Here is a 20721-nt window from a genome sequence, read left to right as displayed (position 1 = left end):
TGAGCCCTTTGGCAAACTTGTATCTCCAAAACTATTACACTACGATTCATAGCAGTAGCAAAATTATAGTTATGAACTAGCAACAAAACAATTTTATGGCTGGGGTCACCACAACATCATTAGGAATAGTTGAGAACTACTGGCTTGTCCTTTGAAGTGGAATGAGTGCTTTTCAAAATGAATGAAGACTAAAAGTAGCTTGTCTGTTGAGGGAATATGTAAAGCACCAGCAAAATCCTGCCTCCATCAGTTACTGGATGAAAGTTCTATGATGACAATTAAAGTAGTCATCAATCTGATTGCAGGCAAGGCCAGTTCAGGCACAGTCTCCACTATTGCGAGGAATCTTAGTTGGGGTCATCCTTGTGGATTCCTGGGAGTTTCCCTGGCACCAACCAGGTTTCTCCCTAACCCTATAATGGCTACCTCTATTAAGATACCTCTTTCCTGGCTCTCCCTCTCCATCCCTTCCCCCTTTGATCATCCCATTCCCTAATGTTCTCCTCACCCTCCCCTCCTCCCCTCCCTTCCTCTCTCCCCCACACTCCTGATTTACTCAGGAGATCTTGTCTATTTCCTCTCCCCAGGGAGATCCATGTTACCTAGCTTCTCTATGGTCGTGGATTGTAGTCTGGTTATCCTTTGCTTTATGTCTAATATCCACTTATAAGAAAGTACATACAATGTTTGTCTTTCTGGGTCTGGGTTACCTCACTCTGGATAACTTTTTCTAGTTCCACCCATTTGCTTGCAGCCCATTGTGTAAGATCCACAGCTAAGCACTGGACTGAGCTCCTGGAGTCTAGTGGAAGAGAGGAAAGAGTGACAATATGAGCAAAGAAGTCAAGACCATGATGGGGAAACCCACAGAAGCAGCTGAAACCAGCTAGTGCAAGCTCAATGACTCTGGACTGACAGCCGAGGAACCTGCATAGAACTGACCTAGGCCCTGTGAATGTGGGTGACAGTTGTGTGGCTTGGGCAGTTTATAGGACCACTGGCAGTAGGACCAGGATTTATCCCTGGTGCATGAACCTGTTTTTTGGAGCCCATTCTATATGGAGGGATACCTTGCTCAGCCTAGATACAAGGGGGGGTGGTGCTTGGTCCCGCCTCAAAGTGATAGTTACATTGTTGACTCCCCATGGGAGGCCTCACCATCTCTGAGGAGTGAATGGGGTGGGGCGGGGAGAGTAAGAGGAGGGGAGGGAGGGGCAACTGGGATTGGTACGTAAAATAAAAAAGGATTTTTTTAAAAAAAATTCCTGCCTCTGGGTTGGGACAGAAGACCCTGAACCAGAGAAAGATTATTAAATTAGGAATGCCAAAGTAAGTTTCGAGAGCCTGGGTGGAAGGAGAGATACTCATGCCTGGCTGAAAAGTGTGAACTGTGGCTAACATGGAGGACTGCTAACTGCCTGCTTAATATTGAGAGGTGACCATGGCTAAAGCCTATCAGCAATGATGCCTTCTTCACAGGCTCTTCCCAAAGGAGCCCTGGCTTGCTGAGCCAGATGGGTTTTTTTTGTTGTGGTGGTGGTGGTTTTTTTCTGAGCTCCTTTGTACTCACTTGAGTCCACAAGGGGCAGCAGAGTTTGTCAGAGGATGTCTTTTATTTGTTCATGTTTACTCTCAAGAGACCTTGAGTTTAGATACAGTGACTATAACACACACAGCCACACACACACACACACACACACACACACACACACACACACACACATCCATCCTTCCCATACAAGAATACACATGATATACACTTTTGTTCAGACTAGTTAAAGATGGTATAGAAAATACTCAATAGTAAGAGGGAAATTACAGAAGTTATTGTAGATTCTGCACAATGCATTCCTGCATTCCCAGCTCTTTCACCTGTTACCGAAAGAAAAAGGGTACATATAAAGGGCAGAAAAATAGAAATGTGGGAAAATGAAAAATAAAATATACTAGGAGAGAGAGAGTAATACAGAGGAAAAGAAAGAGAATGCCAGAAATTAAGAGACATAAAAAATCATGAAGAAGAAACCTCAAATAAGTAACAGATAACAGTGAGATAGAAAAAAGCAAACATACAGAAACAGAAGGGGACAATGAGGGATAAAGAAAGGGAGTAGAGACCCACTGAGTTTTCTTTCAGTGAGTGTGGTATCCATAAGGCTGCTTTCTTGCTTCTGGAGAGCTTGAGGAAGTAAACTGGAAGTCTTCAAACTGGCACATTGCTCTTAAGCCTATTACAGGATCTCCTGTTCCCCCTATTGTAATGACTTGAGTTAATCAGTACAATTTCCACACAACACAACAAATTTGTATCAGATGAGCACACCATCACATTTAAAAAAAATGTTTCACTCAGGGGCTGAAGAGATGGCTCAGCAATTAAGAGCACTGGCTGTTCTTCCAGAGATTCTGAGTTCAATTCCCAGCAACAACATGGTGGCTCACAACCATCTGTAATGGGATCTGGTGCCCTCTTCTGGCATGCAGACATAGAAGCTCACAGAGCACTCATATATAAAATACATAAATAAAATAAAATCCATTCAAGACTGACTTTAATATTTTTATAGTGCCAAAACAAAGTAATGATGAAAGGTAGATAGAAATTCAATCAAGAAAAAAACATTCCTGAAGAAAATGCTTATATCACTTTATAGACGTCCTCTTAATTATGAATGAACATCTGTGGTAATTTTCACAGTACACACAGACACAAACACAAATAACTATTCAGAATTATTTCTTCTGTCAAAACAAATAAATGTGAATTAAAACATAAATACTCTAGTCGTGGCTGGAGGAATGGTTCAGCAGTTAAGAGAAACTATTGTTCTTCCAGAGGACTTGAATTCTACTCCCAGCACTCACCCGAGGCACCTCACAACTGCCTGTAACTCCACCCCTATGGGATTCAGCCTCCTCTTCTGGATATCACAGGCACCTGCACTCACATGCAAATACCCACACACAGATACACACACACTTACATATAACTAAAAAAAAAAAAACTACAAGAGCATTACTAAATCTTTAAAAAAGAAATACTCTAGTTAAGGAGACAAGGGGAGAAGTCAAATGGATGACTGTTAGACAAGCATGGAATGAAAATGTATATGCCTGCCAATGAAAATTACTGAAAGTTTAACAGCCATGATATATACACAAAGGACCTGATGCAGACCCATTCAGACTGAGTTCATATGAGCTTTGCTCAGTTTATTTAGGGTTACTTGTTCTCCTGTTGTCTTCCATTCCCTCTAGCTCTAACATTCTTTCTGCTTCCTCTTCCATGGGATTCACTGAGCTCTGAGGTGAGGGGCTTGATGGAGATACCTCACTTAGAGTTGTTTGTTCCAAGGTATATTGTAGCATTCAGTTTAATTTTTACGGGACTCCTGAATCTGTGAACAAGTGGGTCTCTGATTATTGTGCCTTCTCTTGGTGGTCTTTTCCTTCTGTTGCTTTGCTTTGTCTCACTTCGATGTGGTGGTTTTTGTTTTATCTTATTATATTTTATTTTGTTTTCATACCTTAGAAACATGTTCTTTTCTAATGAGAGACAGAAAGGGGGTGATTCTGGACAGGAGGAGGTGGGGGAGGAACTGGGAAGAGTAGAGGGAAGGGAAACTGTAATTAGTATGTAGTATATGAGAAAAGAACTTATTTTCAATAAAAAGGGAAAAATAAAATAGACAAAGAAAAAAAGTTTAACAGCCAATGTATAAAATATCAATTAGTCATTAGTTCAGGATGACATTTCCAAAATGTATGTACTTGTGATAAAATAAATTAGAAGCACAACCTAAAATCAGCTGTGAATATTGATAGCAATTGTTTTAATGTTTACTAAAATCCTAGTACATTGAACCCTGTAACCCAACTATTTATGTGCATTTGCATAACTGAATTAAAAACCCATCACCCTGCATGAACAATATGCAAACATGATTTAAACAATTATGGTGACAATATCATAAAATATGTAGTTGAATGTTCCAGCTATCTATCAACCCTATTGGTAATGTCATGTGAGTCATATGTTAGGCTGTAGACACAAAGGCAGAGGTTTGAGAAGTGACAGTCATTTTACTGAGATAATTGACAAATTTAATTTTTAAAAATATTCTGAGTCAGCAATATTGAGTGAAGTGTTTTCAGGGCATATATTGTAGCACAAAGTTTCAGTGTTGGCATTCTATTTGCTAGCACACATAACCATCAGTTTTGCTCTTCCTTCCTTTTCTTCTTACCTAGGAATTTAAATATGGTACATACAAATAGTATGTTCTTGCTTCTTTACGGTGGTTCCTTTAATATAACTCTCTGTATTTGCCTTTATTGCTTTGTTACTGACTTTTTTTTGGTTTCTCAAGACAAGTTGTTACTGATATTTTTGGTACCTAGGATTTTCTGACTCAATGAACATTTACTTCAAGCAGGAACAAACATTTGCTTAGTTGTGTAAAAGTCTAGTAAAGGAAGACAGTGGGTAAAAGTAAACATAGTGTTGGAGTTAAGCATAGTCACTGTAGATGTCTACCTACATTTAATATTTTGACAGATTTAAGGGAAACACTTCATCCTACCACTTTTGTAGATGCTAGGTATTGCTGATCCCTGATCCAGTAAAGATCATTATTGATATATGGAAGGAATCCATTTACACCTTATTTACTTGCCCTGAGCATAAAGGAGCAGAGTTGTAAATTAAGGAGTGAGGATATAATAGAATACCTAAGAAGAGTTATAGAGATTACAAAGGCATGAGATTAGATGGACTACAGCCTTTGGTGTGAAGCTTTCCTTCTTTGTGGCAAGTTTTGTTCGTTTGCTTGTTTACTTAGGTGCAGAGGATTGAACATAGGGCCCCGTACATGCTAATATCTAAGCTTTAACTTCACACTCCAATACTGTAATAACAAAATAGTTGCATATATTTATGAAATACAAAATGATGATTTGATACATATACACAATCAGAACATATTATTGTAATAGTGCACTATTACACTATTCAGGTCATATATAATGGGGCCACATGTGTGTTCACTTTATTATTTTTTCTTATCCATTGACTTTGTCAGAAATTATTCAAGGATAAAATTATCTTTAGAGTTCTGAGGAGAAAACTGCTAACAAGAAACTGAGAAAATCTAGTAACTTTAAGTCGTGAGTTAACTGGAAAAAGAGTTATATGGATTTGAGTATGAAAAATATGAGACTCAGATTAATGTTCTATTATAAGAAGGGCTTCATTATTTAATACTTATAAAACAAAATAAAATTTAATGGAATAACTTTCCTTCAGCTAAGTTTCCATCCCTTCCCCGGAGAAGAAAACAACTAGTAAAGATAAGAATTGATCTCCATTGTCTTTGTTCCCTAACTCTCCCTAGGAGCAATGGTGACAATGTTTTTCATGCATAACTCATATGCTAGCCTAACTCAATTGTTAGATTAATAAGATCACAGAAGTTTTTGAGATTCTGGTTTTAATGCAAACCAGAAACTGAAGGATCCTCTGTGAGAATTTATTTAATATTTGGTAGGGCATTTTCCTCAAATCTCTGAAGTAAGAACACAGTTATATGTTACTGGCTTATCATTTACAAATCCATCTAATTAGGTGAGAATATGCACTTGCATTGCATTGATAGAATACCAAAATATTATTACAAAAGCAAAGTTAATAAAGTCAAATTATGTGTTCGACTAGATATATTTTCCATGGAGTTTTGTAGCCCAAATGTACTATTTTGATTTCATCCATTGATTTTAATTATTTAAAAAGTTCATAATTTAAAAATGATTAGCTTTAACACATTTGACCTTTCAATTGTATGTAAAATTTAACCAAAAGTTGAGACTTTTAACATTGGCCTGAATCTCTTCTCCTTCTAGGATGTGGACTCAATTTATAGATGTGCAGCTGATACAAAGATTAACACATTCTTGAAATTAACTTTTCTTATCTCTTTATGTTTACTACAGCTTTGAATCCTTATTTAGGCATTTGCTAAGTGGTTTGAAGACATTATTTTACTTGACCTTCTGATAGATCTATTCTGCAGAAACATAGTCTACGATGACAGAATTCTAGGAAAAAGCTTAGATACCTAAGGGAAAAATTAGTTTATACCAAGAAAAAGATTTCTGTAAGCCACTCAGAAGGTAGTGCTGTCAGAAGTGGAATTAAATTGATATGAATCCAAAGTCTGTCTGCTTCAGCTTTACCCCTGTTTATTGTCATATTCCTGGGAGATCATGTAAGAACTCATATTAGTCATCTAACATTCTAGTTTTTATGGAGATTACTGGGAGATTCAATAGTTCATGTTTTCCTTATCCATAAAACTACATTTGTTGTAAAATAAGAAAGAGGAAAGGAAAATCTGGGCATCAAGATGATCTCTCAAAAACTTTGTCAATATGAATGTATTTTTCAGGATTTCTTCTGTCTATAAGTGAAGAAAATTCATCTGAAATTCACTTAAGCAAACAAAGAATGTTTCCTGTTTCATGAAACTTAACAAGTTCAGGAAATGTTAAATTCAGGAACTCAAATGATATGAGGAGGCAGTCTATATCTTACAATTCTTGGCTATACTACCCTTGGGGGTTCATTCTAGATTTTAAAAAGTCATGAAGATAGCCAGGCTTTGGTGGCACACGCCTTTAATCCCAGCACTTGGGAGGCAGAGGCAGGCAGATGTTTGTGAGACCAGGCCAGCCTGGTCTCAAGAGCGAGTGCCAGGATAGGCTCCAAAGCTACACAGAGAAATCCTGTCTTGAAAAACCAACCAACCAAAACAAACAAACAAACAAAAAGTCATGAAGAGGAAGAGTTTGTTTTTGATTCGAAATCTGCAAGGTTGTAACTCCATAAAAACATCATAATATTGGGGATTGAAAATCAAGGGAGAGAAATAATAACAATTAAAGAAAACAATCCCCATCATAAAGTTGCTTATGCTTCTGCCAAGGAGAAGAATTAGGTGTTCACTCAGGCTCCAAGTTCTACTTGTATTATAGATTATTTATATGATAATATGCAAACAGATGTATACATCACATATATATTTGAAACAATTATCTCCAAATGAAGAGTGGGAGTTGAAATATCTCCTCATATAACTTTGATAAGAAAGTTTTAGTTAATAAGTCCTGCAGAATAAGGATAATTTTTCCTATAAGTAAGCTTAGTTCTTTGAAGTATAAGTTTTCCCTCCATGCACATACACTTCACTAGAAGCTGCATTTTCATTCTTTGTGTTATAAAATCTATCATAATGCACCTGTTTATCATTAAAAGATATTACAGTGTTTGGTAAAGATACAAATTACTTTTTCTATTATTTTTAGATACAAATAACATAGTCAAGAAGAATTATAATAAATCATATGCCCTTTAATGAATGCGATCCTCTTTCTCCATGTTTCCCTGCCACCCAATGACAAAGAATCTATTTTGAAGGATCTTATGGGTTCCTGGATTAAACCTAGAGTCTACAGAATGGAGACGTTTGGGTATAGATAGTGTATACATAGTGAATTGTCCTCAAGCCCACAGTACCCAACAGCTCTGATCATGAGCAACTGAGCAGACTGCAAAGCTTGTTCTGCCATGCTTTATTCTTGTAAATACAAGGTAAGAAGAATTACTTGCACCTTAGCATGAGCAGAACTACATTTTACTCAGTGTAATTCCATGAGAAAATTACTAAAATGGGAATAGAAAAGGTTTAGGTTACACAAATAAGAAAGCTCTGGATGACTAAATTACATGCATATAATAAATATTAAGGAAGACATTTCTTGTAAGACAGGAACTTGTATTCCAAGATATGCTATTTCCTTGGTTAAGAAAATCATATCATTGTAGATAGCGTGAAATACTAGAGCTGACATTGTAACAAACATCTTTTACCCAACTTTTATAGAGATCTCTCCAAAACCTCTACTAAGCAAAGCTCCCCTTGCTATACAAGGCAGTGTTCTGCCTTTCAGAAATAAAATGTGTCAGGTTTAAAAACAAGAAAATTCTCAGACAGGGGGACAATAATTCAAATTCTATATATGCTATATGATTGTTAGCAGACAAACTCTTGACTTTTCTGTTTCTGAACTGTGCCTTTTACATAAGAATATATAATGACATATATATTATATATATAAAATATTCTGCCTCTGGATGTTTTCATTCCAAGCATTTTGTACACACTGGAAATCTCCTTGCCTTGTCAGCTCTACTCTGCATCCCTAGGATAAAGGTAATGTTTTCCAAGCTCTATATTGGATCACACCTTTCAGTAGCATTCAAACTGCAATGAAGTCTTTGCTGTGGCATCCAACATCATTAGAGTACTTTAACCTACACTCAGTTACCTAAAGATGTCTTCCCTGTGGCACAATTATCCCATTGAAAATCTAAGCTTCCAGTTACATAGTTGAAATTAACATACCGTAAGAGCCTTTCGTTCTTAAACTCACTATTGAGATATTGTAAGTTAATTCTAATTCCATTCTGTTGTAACTGGATTTGAATTGACTTTGAATGTCCCTTGACTAAACATATCCAAGGGGAACAGAAGAACATTTCCTAAAATGTACAAATATCACCAGCTTGTATTTGGTCCACAAGAGTCCAAGAGCACCTGACTTGCTACTTCTGATGAAAAGTGAGTGACCAAGTGACAGCCACAACAGCCAACATGTCACATTTGCAGGCAAAAGTATTCTTTGGAAATGATAATGATAGTCTCTTCTGAACACAAAGAGTGTTGTTATTCACTTTAAGGAAAAGCAAACCCAACTCTGGAAGCTATTTCACAAGGCACTAAAACCAATTACTTCATAGTTCAGCCCTTTAATTTTTCAACACATTGTTGCAAGCAAAGGCTCCATGTCTTCATATTGGTTTGTGAATTTGAAGAGGGTATGAAGGACCTGAAGAAGCAGGACTAAAAGGCACAGGTTGGTTGGTTTTAATCTTTAATCTATCCTAAAGGCTATGACAGACTCTGAAGATCCCCGTGGAAGGCCTCACCCTCTCTGGGGAGCAGAAATGGTATGGGATAGGTAGGGTGTTAGTGGGGGGGGGGCATGGGAGGAGGGGAGGGAACTGGGATTGACATGTAAAACAATATTGTTTTTAATTTAAATTTAAAATGGAAAAAAAAACTTTAATCTTTGATTGTGGTGTCTGGGATATTCTTGCCATTCCTTGCTTGAGCACCTCCCGCCCCCTCCAATAAAAAGAGGTTATATGGGCACATTTTTCTACACTGCCAGTTTAAAGTCCTAACTACTTAGCTCAGAAAGCTTGCACTCTCTTCTATGTTCCCAGTGGTGTCACTGGAGAGCAAAAAATCCTAGATAAATTTATCTGAGTCTGGTTAAGTAATATTTGTTCTTTCTTGGAAAAGTGGCCCCTCGTGGGCAATTATTTCACATGTCTTAGCTTTTTACAATTTAATGTAAAACAGTAACCTTGTGTCTCCTTCTCCTCCTCTTTCCTCCCGCCTATCTGGAGCCCTATTCCAACCAACCCCCAGTTTCCCCTCCCTACCAGACTCTAAAGTGTCACTCACGGTGCTTTTTTTTTTTTTTTTATGTTTCAACAGCTTCCAAAACAAACAGTGGAGGTTGTGACCGGCTGGGTATTCACTCAGTTGGATGCAACAGTATCTTCCAGTCGCTTTGGCCTGAGCCGCCATTGGTGGCAGGTCTGTTCCCTAAAAGGGCAGCATTTGTCAATCTCTGGGCTCTGGCAGGTCCCAGAATCAAGGATTTGAAGACTGATGATACACACATGTCCACTGAGAGGGAGGAAAACTAAAAAGGAAGGGAGACTACACCTCGTAGGATTTCGACTAGTTTAAACTGCCTTTATTTTTATTTTGTCTATTTAAATAAAAATATAGTTATATATAACAGAAGGGGAATTTTTTTGTTGTTGTTAAAGTGCGGATCCAAAAATTGGTTTTCAGATTTAAAACTTCTTTCTGTGAGCTTTTCCTCCCTTGCCTCTAATCTGCGCCCTCCCTCTCCCCCTCCCTCCCTAACCCAGCTCAGGTTGAAACTTTGCAGCGCACATTCACTCCTTCCCCTCCAGGGATGGCTTTGAGCTCTCGAGCGCACGCCTTCTCGGTGGAGGCCTTGATTGGGAGACCCAGCAAAAGAAAATCTCAAGACTCAACAGAGGAGATGCAGCCTGAGCTGCAGGAAGAGCAGTGCTTACAGAAAGAGGAGGAGGAGAAGGTACCCAGCAGTGCTTCTGGGGACTGCTGCAAGCAGCCGGGTGAGTACACTCAAGCAGCCCGGTAACCCTGAGCGCTTCACTCGCGCAGCGCTGGCTGGATCGGATCTTCTTCGCCTGGTTCCTTGCGCTGTGGCAAGGATGTTCTGGCTCAGCCCCACAGGTCAGGTTGTGGATTGAGGAACACATTAGCTACCTGACTTGAGTACGAAATTCTGAGAGTCTGAATCGCACTGGAAATGCTGTGGTTTGTTTGCAATGAAAAGGAGGGTCCCACTTACTTTTAGAGAAGTGAGTCACACACCTCTTACAAATATGCCAAAAGCCAGCAGGGTGTTCCCCAAATACCCCAGGAAATCTAGCTTCAGATTCAGCTTATGGGGGGTTAAGGGTGAGAGAATTTTAAGGGTCCCACCTTTTGTGGGATGTAAATTGGATCCCTCTCTCCACTATGAAGCCACAAAGGCTTTTGTGGAGGAACTGGAGTTTCTGGGGGTAAGGATGAAGTCTATCAGTCCAAAGACAGTCTGCTGACAAAAGAGTGTGGTGCAACCTGCCAAACTCAAAATCCTATGTCTAGCAGAAAAGCGACCCAAGGCGGAATCTTCAAAAACGTCTTTCTCCTCCTGCTCTGGCGGCGAGAGCATCGGCCAGGAAAGTCTGCACGAAAAAAACATTATCCAAGTGGAGCTTCAGGGATCCGACCTATGGAAGAGATTCCACGACATCGGGACTGAGATGATCATTACTAAGGCCGGCAGGTTTGGATGGGGCGTGATTTCCCTGAATCACACACAGTAAACACTCAAGGAGGAGAATCCAGTTTTGTAATGTGAAACTCCTCCCTCTCCTCATTCTAGAAAGCCACAGACTACTCAGTCTGCTGCTCTGGGAAGTACCTAGCTGCATTAAATAGTCTATTCATATTTTCTGATACATCCTCACGCCAAGGACTCACTCTTCCAACTCCTGCCTGTGCACTGTATGCAAAAACCTAGACCTGCACAGGCAGGCAAGTGTCAGATGTCTCTCCAACTTCTCAGCACTGTAGCCAGCCTCTCAGTTCAAGCCTAGGAAATAGCAGCAGACGATACTCCATCCACTGTCCTCCAGCACACCATCCCTGGCTTAGACCACTGGGAAGCCTGGGAAGCCGTCCTTTCTACAAGCTAACCATTTGGTGTGGGGCAGCCTTCTAATTAGTCGTCCTAATTTCAACATTTGCAAATCCACCTCACATACCCTTATACTAAAAGTACAGGAAAGGAACGAAACTTTTCTTGTCCTACTTGCTCTGTTATAATTTTGAATGCCGTGTGGGAGGTCATAGATTAGGACTTTTCATAAAGATAGTTTGCACCTCTAGGAAATCTAGGACTTTTAAATCAACCGTATTTTTCTTATGTAACAAATGTCACTTCCTGAATGTGTCATAGAAAGGGAAGAGTACTGTATTTGTCTATAACTCATCTTTCTTCAAATCGTCTCTAATATCTCCCACATCAGGTTCTATTTCCCATCCAAACTCCTATTTTCTTTCCCACAGGCGTATGTTTCCTTCTGTTCGGATCAAGGTGAAAGGGCTGGACCCAGTGAAGCAATACTATGTGATTTTGGATGTGGTACCAGTGGATTCCAAACGTTATAGGTAACTTGGTAGATAAGGTCCAAACAGGCTGAGGACTCAGAGTCAGAGCATCAGTCCTGCAGCCTCACACTTGACAGCAGGATAAGAACAAAATTGTGTCTGGTGAGGAGAGAGGATTGCTCATCCTTGGACTCGGTTGAATTTTCTCATTTGAAATCTGGGTTCAAAGTGATGGAAGCTTGGCTCTTTCCTACTCATGGAAGTTGCTGTCGAGGGGCTCTTTATTGTACCCTAAGCCTACCCACTGCTTGTGCCTTAGAGATGTAAAGCGTGGATGCTCTGGCATCTCAGAGGCAAGAAGTTTGAAAAAATTTAGGAAGAGATTTCTTAGACTCAAGGTGTACCCTGGCTTCTGGGAATAGGCTATAATCTGGGCAGGTTCACAAATTAGGTTAGGATTTGCCCAAATCTAGTGGCAGGGTGCGAGAATCAGGGCTAGGTTTTTGGCCGTGTATCGTCCCCCTTTTTTAAATGTATGCCTGAAGGAATAGCCAGAATCAGACAGTGCCGGGAGTCTTTTATTCTTTTTTTTTTTCCTTGAAGACCTTGAGGAAGTTGGGCCAAAGGCAGACAAATTGTTGTAAAGATAAGAACCTTTTGAGCTAGTAGCCCCAAAGCGCTGCCCTAATGATGCTGTGACTGGGAACTCTGAAGTGAAGGGGAAGATGCTGAGAATGAAGCCCAAAAGTCAGCTGTGTGCAATCAGCCCAGGGGCTCCGGACCCTAGGGGAGAGCGGATCTAGTACCATAGCTGCCTCTCGAGGAAAGAAAGTGCAGTTCACCAGCACTTTTTTTGGAACTTCCTCCGCCTGGAAACAGACACAGCTTTTCCAGTGGCACTGAGGCAGGTTTAGGGAACGCTGAGTAAACCCTCAGTTTGAGATCCGAAACAGTTCCGAAAATCAGCACGCAGGCCACACTGGGAGGAGTTCCTGCGAGTTTTCTGATGTGCAGTTAAATTGACAAAGGGGTTCAGCAAGAAAGGGCTTTCACTGAAACTACTAAGCGTGGGCTAAACAGACATAGATACTGCTTAGCCTTCTGTTTCGTTCCATGTGCTTCTTGCCCGCTTGTCATTTGTGGAATTTTTAAAGCATCACTGCAGTGGGAAAATGAATCAGACTGATTACTGCTCCAGTTTCTGTGAAGACTCAGATATCCCATGCTGTTTTTACTCACCCAGACACTGCGTGGCATTTTGGTGGCATATGCCTATTTACTGTTTGTTTGTTTGTTTGTTGCCCTTGAACGTTCTTTGAAAATGAAGTTGGATCTTCTGTTTATTTGCTAGCCTTTGGAATAAGCGTTTTAATCTCTGGTGAGGCTCTTAGATGGAGAACTCTGACGCCTCCCATCCCTCTTATTTGTGCTGGCTGAGCCTAAAGCCACGCCTTGCTCCTTGCTCTTTTTCATCCCCTCAGGTATGTGTATCACAGCTCACAATGGATGGTTGCTGGGAATACTGACCATTCGAACATCACTCCCAGATTCTACGTCCACCCAGACTCCCCTTGCTCAGGAGAAACCTGGATGCGTCAAATCATCTCCTTTGATCGAGTGAAACTCACCAACAATGAGATGGACGACAAGGGCCATGTAAGTGAGCACAATCTTGCTCCTGGAGGAGGTAGGTTCCAAGGCTCCTGGCTAGAGTTAGTCCTCAAGAGGTCATTCTTTGTAAGTGTGTAATGTTTTGGTAACAAAACTCTTGGATTTGTAAGTCAGAGACCACAAAGGGCTCCCTCCTCCAAGCTCTGCCATCTGTGAGTGCTGGACTCTGTGAATGACTGCAGGGAGCTTGAGGGCCCAAAGACCCCAAAGAAGAGACCAGTTTAAGTTAGAGAAAGTGTCTCATAGTGGAGAGTGGGAGGGAATACTTCACAGGACTATCAGGCATCTTGGCTTCCCTGGCAACACTGTGGACTTTTGCTGTTCCTGGAGTCCACACATTTGTGACAGGGGTGCCTTTGATATGGTGTGGTGGGAGGATGCAAGCCAGTAAATAAGAATCCAGACTGCAAATTTCCACAACGTGCTGCCACCGGGAGTCAGTTCCTGCTTATTTTCAGGTTTCCTGGATCTTGAGCCTTCTCCCTAGGTACACTCCTGCCTGTGCCCTGCCAACCTAGTCTTGTGCCAGCCACAAAAGGAGAGAAGGAAACTACCAGGATTAGGAGGTGGGGAATATCAGGTTTCTGACCACATTTGGGATCGTCAGTTACTGCTCAGAGAATCTATATCAGGTGATCAGGTACTCATGACATTTCCACACCACATGATCATCACATTTGGAAGCAGGAAAGGCCCCAATCTGGCTAAGGAATTTGCTGCATGGTGTCAGTGTCACTGTGGTGCATTCCTCTGGAAAACCTTTTATGCAGGAGGGATTCTGTTGGGGACCAAAGTCCACATCACAGTCCTGATTTATGATTATCAGAGCCTTCCTACATACTGCTACCTAGAATTTTGGGGTGTGTCTTCACTGGGGGTTATCATAAACAGGGTGTGGTGTTGGGGAGAAGTTGGTGTTTCAGACAGCATCTAACCATTTCTTTCTTAGATCATTCTGCAGTCCATGCATAAGTACAAACCCCGTGTGCACGTGATGGAGCAGGACAGCAGCATTGACCTGTCCCTGATTCAGTCCCTTCCTACTGAAGGAGTTAAAACATTCTTTTTTAAAGAAACTGAATTCACTACCGTGACAGCTTACCAAAACCAGCAGGTAACACTGCCTAGACCTCAGGAAGTGGGAGTAGCCCCAGTGGCATATTGGGACAGAATCAAGCAGCATTGTATGGGTTATATTTTAAACAATGGAGAAAAAAGTCATGGTTTTACTTCATTATCAAGTGATGTTTGATAGAAAGTTTTGTGGTTCTTCTGTTAAACAGGAGATCATAGTAGAAGTGACGAGTAGGCAAAGGAGACAATCATCTTATATCTGACTTAATTATATGCTTGCATTTATTTCTACATTATAATGGCAGCATTGTTGCTGAGAACATAGACTGGACTTTTCTCGTTGTCTTTCTTTTGAATTCATAGATTACCAAACTGAAAATAGACAGGAATCCTTTTGCCAAAGGATTTAGAGATCCTGGGAGAAACAGGTAAGTAAAGTAGCATTCAAAATTAATATTTATGTAGCCCCTTTAATGACTACTAGAAATAATAAGTGGAGCTGCAATCATACAGAGTATTTATATAGCTCTTTTATGAGTATTAAAGATTAGATAACTGTGGACGAGAGACTGCAAAACTTACAATTTTATGGACAGTAGGTGGTAAGAAAGAATCTTCATATTTGGATCCCAAAGCATGCCTTTTTCTGCTGTACCTCCTGGCCAGTGTTAATATATTATGTAGTATAGACTTGTGGAGCTTACAGAAATTTATTCACATACTAGCTATGAGTGAATATAATAGTTGGGATGATTGCTCATAAAGTATAATAGGTTTATATGAATAATATTCACTAAGTGTTTTCTGGAGTTGCTGAAAATAGGTATCTTTTTTTTCAGGGGTGTATTGGATGGGTTTTTAGAGACCTACCAATGGAGGCCCTCTTTCACTGTGGACTTTAAAACCTTTGTTGCAGACACACAAAGTAAGGAAACTTTTAACTTTTGGTTTTTATTTTTGCATATTAATGCAGTAACAACAGTCATAATTCTTATATCAAATACTACACAAAGGGATAAATATATGACAGAACAAATGTGTTCACAAGCATTATGTATTTAATATGTGGGGAAGTAAAAAGTAAAAACAGAGACAAATGGACACTTAAGGGAGATAATGTAGTTATGTTGCCAGTGGATGTATTGCTTATCTAGCATATTGAACTATCTTACTCTTTTGTCATGACATTATACATGGATTCCACAGTATCTCTTTCTTCTATATGAAGAATCTATTGGGCCTCTGGCCCATCTGTAGCCTAATTTGGAAATATATTAGCTGTATAAGTTATTTTATTTATCTTTATCATATGTTTGAATATCATATTTCTTTTGCCTTTACTTAGTTCTAATTTACCTTTTTATTGAATGAGAAGTAAATATAAAAAATAACCCTAATTGATCACATCTAGCTTATTTACATTTATGCTTTGCTCTTATTTTCACATTATTTAAAAAGTCATTGAGCATATGATTCAAGGTAACAACATATTGTAGAATCTATAGCAGGTAAAGTAAAATGTATGATGATAATGGTAGAGAAGCTATGAAGAAATAAATGCAATTATAATACTATAAATTCTTATACAGGTAGTGGCATATTACTGCTTTAAGGGAAACTGAAAGTAAAAGATGAATACAACAAATAGAAGCAATAATTAAGAAATCTTGATTAATAAGCCAAGAAAGGAACTCTCAGCATGCAACAGAACAAAATGGGCTAAATACAACATGGATATGGTACAAGTTTGTGTACTTTTAAATTTTAAAATACCCTTTACTTACACATTAAAATTGAGTGTCTTAGTGCAGTACCATATAATGTTTTATTCATGTATACATTAATGTTTAGACTCATTCATCTTTATCTCCTCAAGAAGTTGTTACCTTTATATGGTGAAAACTTTCAAAATCCACTGTAGTTTTTTTCAAAAGCACAATATGTTCATGTTAACTCTAGTCTCTATATAATGCAATAGCACAAGTGAACTTCTTGCTAGTGCCTCACTATACCTTTGTAGCCACTAATTTGACATTTCTCCATCCCTATTTGACCCCCCTTTACTCTCAGTATCTGGTAACCAGTACCATGTTCTCAGTTGTCATAAGATCACTTTTTATATTTCACATATGTGCTAAACCATACAGTACTTGCCTTTCTGCATCACAACCAATTTAATTGTTATGTCTTTAAAAGTATTCATAATGTGTTTCTTCTCAGGCAATATATCATCATACTTGGATAATGTATGTGTTCTGGTAACATAATCTATATCTTTATTTCTGAAATATTTAACTATAAATAGAATATTTTAATTGAAAACAACATAAAACTTTCTCCATTCATCTTTACTCCATTGAACTCACTTGTCTTTCAACATTTACTCAACATTACTTTTGTGAAGCAAGACATCAACATTACACTTAAGTTATAAGTGATGCCATAACAAGAAATTGTGATGCGAAGAAATGAAGTATAATTACTTGTTGAAATGATATGCTTTAGAAAGTTGCATAAAAGCTATGAACATTTGTTTTACTAGAACAATTCAACTGGTAGTATTAGGCAGCATACATTTCAAATATCCAAGTAACCTAATTTTAAAAAAGACAAAAGTGATCATTAGTTGATCACTTAAAATACAGTTAACTTCATCATTTTAAGTATGAAGTGTTCAATCATATGGGAGAGGAGCAATCATTTCAAAAATCATATTTGACTGATTTATTACAAATATTTGTCACTCTGTTGTTAACATATTAGTGTATATTTATACTTATATATACAAAATACCCAAGAAAAATGACAAAATTATCAATAAAATCCCCCAACTTCACCAAGTATGGTCAAACATAATTGATTGAATCCAAACATTTACAAAAATAAAGCTCAGAGTCTAGATTGTCTTGTACCATATCACTACCCCTAATCTGTTAAACAAGTGGTTATCAACCTCCATAATGCTGTGACCCTTTAATACAACTCCTCATGTTATGGTGACCCCCCAACCATAAAATTCCTTCATTGCCACTTCCTAACTGTAATTCCACCACTCTTATGAATCATAATGTAAATATCTGATATGCTTCCCCCAAATTGGTCATGACCCACAGGTTGAAAGCCACTGTGTCAAACAATAAAAGACTGGATGTAGAGTAAACACTTTCCTTCTCACCTTGGTGTTTCTTAACTTGAAACACTGTCTTCAATTCTTGATAGAAAAGAACCATGGAAATCTCCCTATGTATGATTTTCATATAAGACAACATATTAGTAATTGTTAATATGTTTTTCATCAATAAAATTATTTTACATTTACTTTATTTTTTACACTAAAAAGATCTGTAAAATCCCAAACAATGAATTATTTTGTTAGTAGGCAGTTTAAAGAAATAAAAGGTTAATTGTTATCAGTAATATGTTATTGGCTGAGTTATATATGGGACTTGTTTAAATGTTGGAAAAAATGTAAAGACCTGGAGTATACTGAACATTCAGGGTGTAATGCAAAGTAGTAGTGGCACAGTAGCAGTACTGACAGTAGTAGAGCTATCATCTTCAGAGTCAGTCAAAGGAATATAAATATCTTTTCCTAAGCCAAAAGAACATGAACTTGCAATGCAAATACTCCAAGAATTGGACAGAAGGGGCAATAGATATGATTACTGGTTCAGCAGGAATATCAGGTTCACTATTCACTGACTGACTTGTCCTTTCACAGGTGAAAGCAGTGGCTCATCTCCAGTGACCTCTAGTGGAGGAGCTCCCTCTCCATCTAACACCTTACTTTCTCCATCTTGTTCTCCACCTACACCTTCCCTTCACATTCCTCCAAGCTCCTTTGGAACGACCTATCCAGAGACATACCTGCACAATGTAAACCTACCATTCTGCTACAAGATTTGTCCAACTAATTTTTGGCGACCACAACCTCTTGTCTTACCTACTCCTGAAAGGCTACCAAGCTTCAACAGTTCTCATTCTTTACCCCCACTCATGATGGAAGTACCTATGGTATCCTCCAGGGGCGTCATCAATTCAAACAGTGGCTTACATGAAGGCTGCAATGGGCAGTGTCTACAAGCATCTCAGTCTACCAATCAAATGTTATATGGATTACAGAATCCTGGAAATATTTTCCAGCCAAACCCCATTGCCCAAGGAACACTCAGTTGCCCTTTTCATCCTTCCCAAGGCTGTTATAGGTACAACTTATCGGTGCCATCTAGACTCCAAAATGCTACCAACCATCTCAGTGAAAATGACAACAGTCAGACTTCTTTTAAAGAAGGCAGATGTGATCATTCCCATTGGCATCCAGCAGTCAACAATTGCCTTTAATGGGACAACAATCACATTTTAAGCATTTGACTACATTACATGTAAGCATCTATTTTCTTTATTTTTAACAAAAGAAAGGAAAACATTTCCTAAAATTTCCTTACCAAACAGCATTGTTTTTGTTTTGCAAATGCAAAAGAACTTCTATATATTGTGACCTGTAAGAATATGACATAATAGTCTTGGTCCTCAAATAAGTTACTTAATAAATATTATTTGATAAGTTAAGCCATCAGTGATAATTAATGCCAGGAGAGTGTCTCCAATTACAGCATTGTCAACTCACCATCTATCTGTGCTTTACCTATTAACAAAGAGCAAAATTAGATGGATATAATTTATGTAAAAACAAAAAAATATTTCAGTCTTATCTATAAGTATCCATCAAGCAATTATGACAAAATTGAATCATTTGTCTGATTTATATTTTGCTGATGAAGGAAATAGTAATTATAATTTTAAGGCATAGACAGGGACACAAGTTTCCAAGTATTGTTTTGGATTAATCTGTGTAGCCTGAAAAGTATTTAATTCTGAAGAGGATACAAAGATCAAATGAAAGATAAAGCATTCCAAATAACTTTGATCTTTGTTTCCTTTTATTTGAATGATTCACATATGAAGTCTGTTAATATATTCCTCTAAAAAGCCTATTCATTCTACATATTAAAACATATGATTTTAGTTCTCTTAAAAAACTGAGACAGTATTTGAAAGTAGAGAACAGATTTGAGTATATAGATATGAAAGTAACATTACATTGGTAGAATTTAATTCCTATTTTTCACATCGTGTATGTTAGTCATGGTAAAGGAAATGGATAAAAGCAAAAATAAAACTTTATTTTAGTTTTTGAATTTGAATAGTATCATTTCATCAATTCCTAAATTTCTGAAAAGAATTATAAAACTATGACCTGTATATTCAACACATGTCTTTAAAAATCAGATATAAGAATTTATAGAAATAATTGAACTTATTTTATTAAGCAAAAGTTGTTTAATTATAGCAATATGACTTGACTTTTACCACCACTAAGAAATCTGTCAAACACCTTTCCTTGTTTTTTCTAAAACACTCCAGGAAGAGCATACATTTATCATATTGACCAAAATAGTTATTTCATCCTAAATACTCCTTAAAAATATGCCTTCCTATTAAGGTTTTGCACCTGACTTCAAGAAATATAGATAGAACAGCACATGGTTGCATAAGACTAAATATTCTAATGAAGATAATGAATTATTTGCAGTTTATACTGATAGATCTATTGCAAAAGTCTCTGAGGCATGAAATATGTACTGTTCAAGTTTATCAATCAAGGGATTAAAGAAGCAAGTACACTTTATTTTTGTCTACCCTACAATAGGAACTCTGTAGGCAAAAATACGAATTTAACATAGCTCCTATAATGAAACTATCTGATAGCTTGTATGTGGCTACATCATTACTTGAAAATAAAAAGTTATTTAACAGAAAATTAAAGAAAATCTATGAGTTGCTCTTTATTATATAAGGGAATACAATAATGGATATTTTAGGGTATACATACCAATGCTTTAAATGTCAGATATTTTGTTATGTTTTGCAGTCATAAGTCTAAGCAATAATACCTAATAGAGGCAAATTTTTAGATGCTACAGGTTTGGCATTTATCTTATGTTATTTCATAAAAGTTCATAAATTGTGACTTCACACTTTTAATTATAGTAAACTAGGGAAAGCCTTCATAGACAATTACACTTGGAAGAAACCTCAATCAAAATGCCCCTTTTGTTGAAATAAACTGTTC

The 20721-nt window shown here is 38.0% G+C and overlaps 1 protein-coding gene across 2 annotated transcripts; it reads left to right on the top strand.

The window, feature by feature from the left end:
- The first annotated feature begins 10113 nt into the window (after positions 1-10113).
- On the top strand, positions 10114-18964 carry Tbx22 (T-box transcription factor 22). Of its 2 annotated transcripts, none has more exons than XM_027432915.1 (8): positions 10114-10297; positions 10839-11016; positions 11802-11903; positions 13325-13499; positions 14464-14628; positions 14952-15016; positions 15428-15513; positions 18310-18964. In XM_027432915.1, the coding sequence occupies exons 1-8, from the start codon at positions 10114-10116 to the stop codon at positions 18927-18929; spliced, it is 1575 nt and encodes a 524-aa protein (XP_027288716.1). In that variant the 3' UTR covers positions 18930-18964. The 2 variants fall into 2 exon arrangements, with proteins under 2 accessions (XP_027288716.1, XP_027288715.1); XM_027432914.1 differs by having other exon boundaries at positions 10836-11016.
- The last annotated feature ends 1757 nt before the right edge of the window (positions 18965-20721 follow it).

This window comes from Cricetulus griseus, chromosome X (assembly GCF_003668045.3).
Source record: "Cricetulus griseus strain 17A/GY chromosome X, alternate assembly CriGri-PICRH-1.0, whole genome shotgun sequence".
Classification (NCBI taxonomy): Eukaryota; Metazoa; Chordata; class Mammalia; order Rodentia; family Cricetidae; genus Cricetulus; species Cricetulus griseus.
This window is presented reverse-complemented; position numbering and strand designations above follow the sequence as displayed.

Excerpts from the sequence above, each read along its gene's own strand:
- Tbx22 (XM_027432914.1), top strand. The coding sequence starts at position 10,114 with ATGGCTTTGAGCTCTCGAGCGCACGCCTTCTCGGTGGAGGCCTTGATT. Across the intron at positions 11,017-11,801 it reads ATCATTACTAAGGCCGGCAG|GCGTATGTTTCCTTCTGTTC; the intron begins GTTTGGATGGGG and ends TCTTTCCCACAG. Across the intron at positions 13,500-14,463 it reads AGATGGACGACAAGGGCCAT|ATCATTCTGCAGTCCATGCA; the intron begins GTAAGTGAGCAC and ends TTTCTTTCTTAG.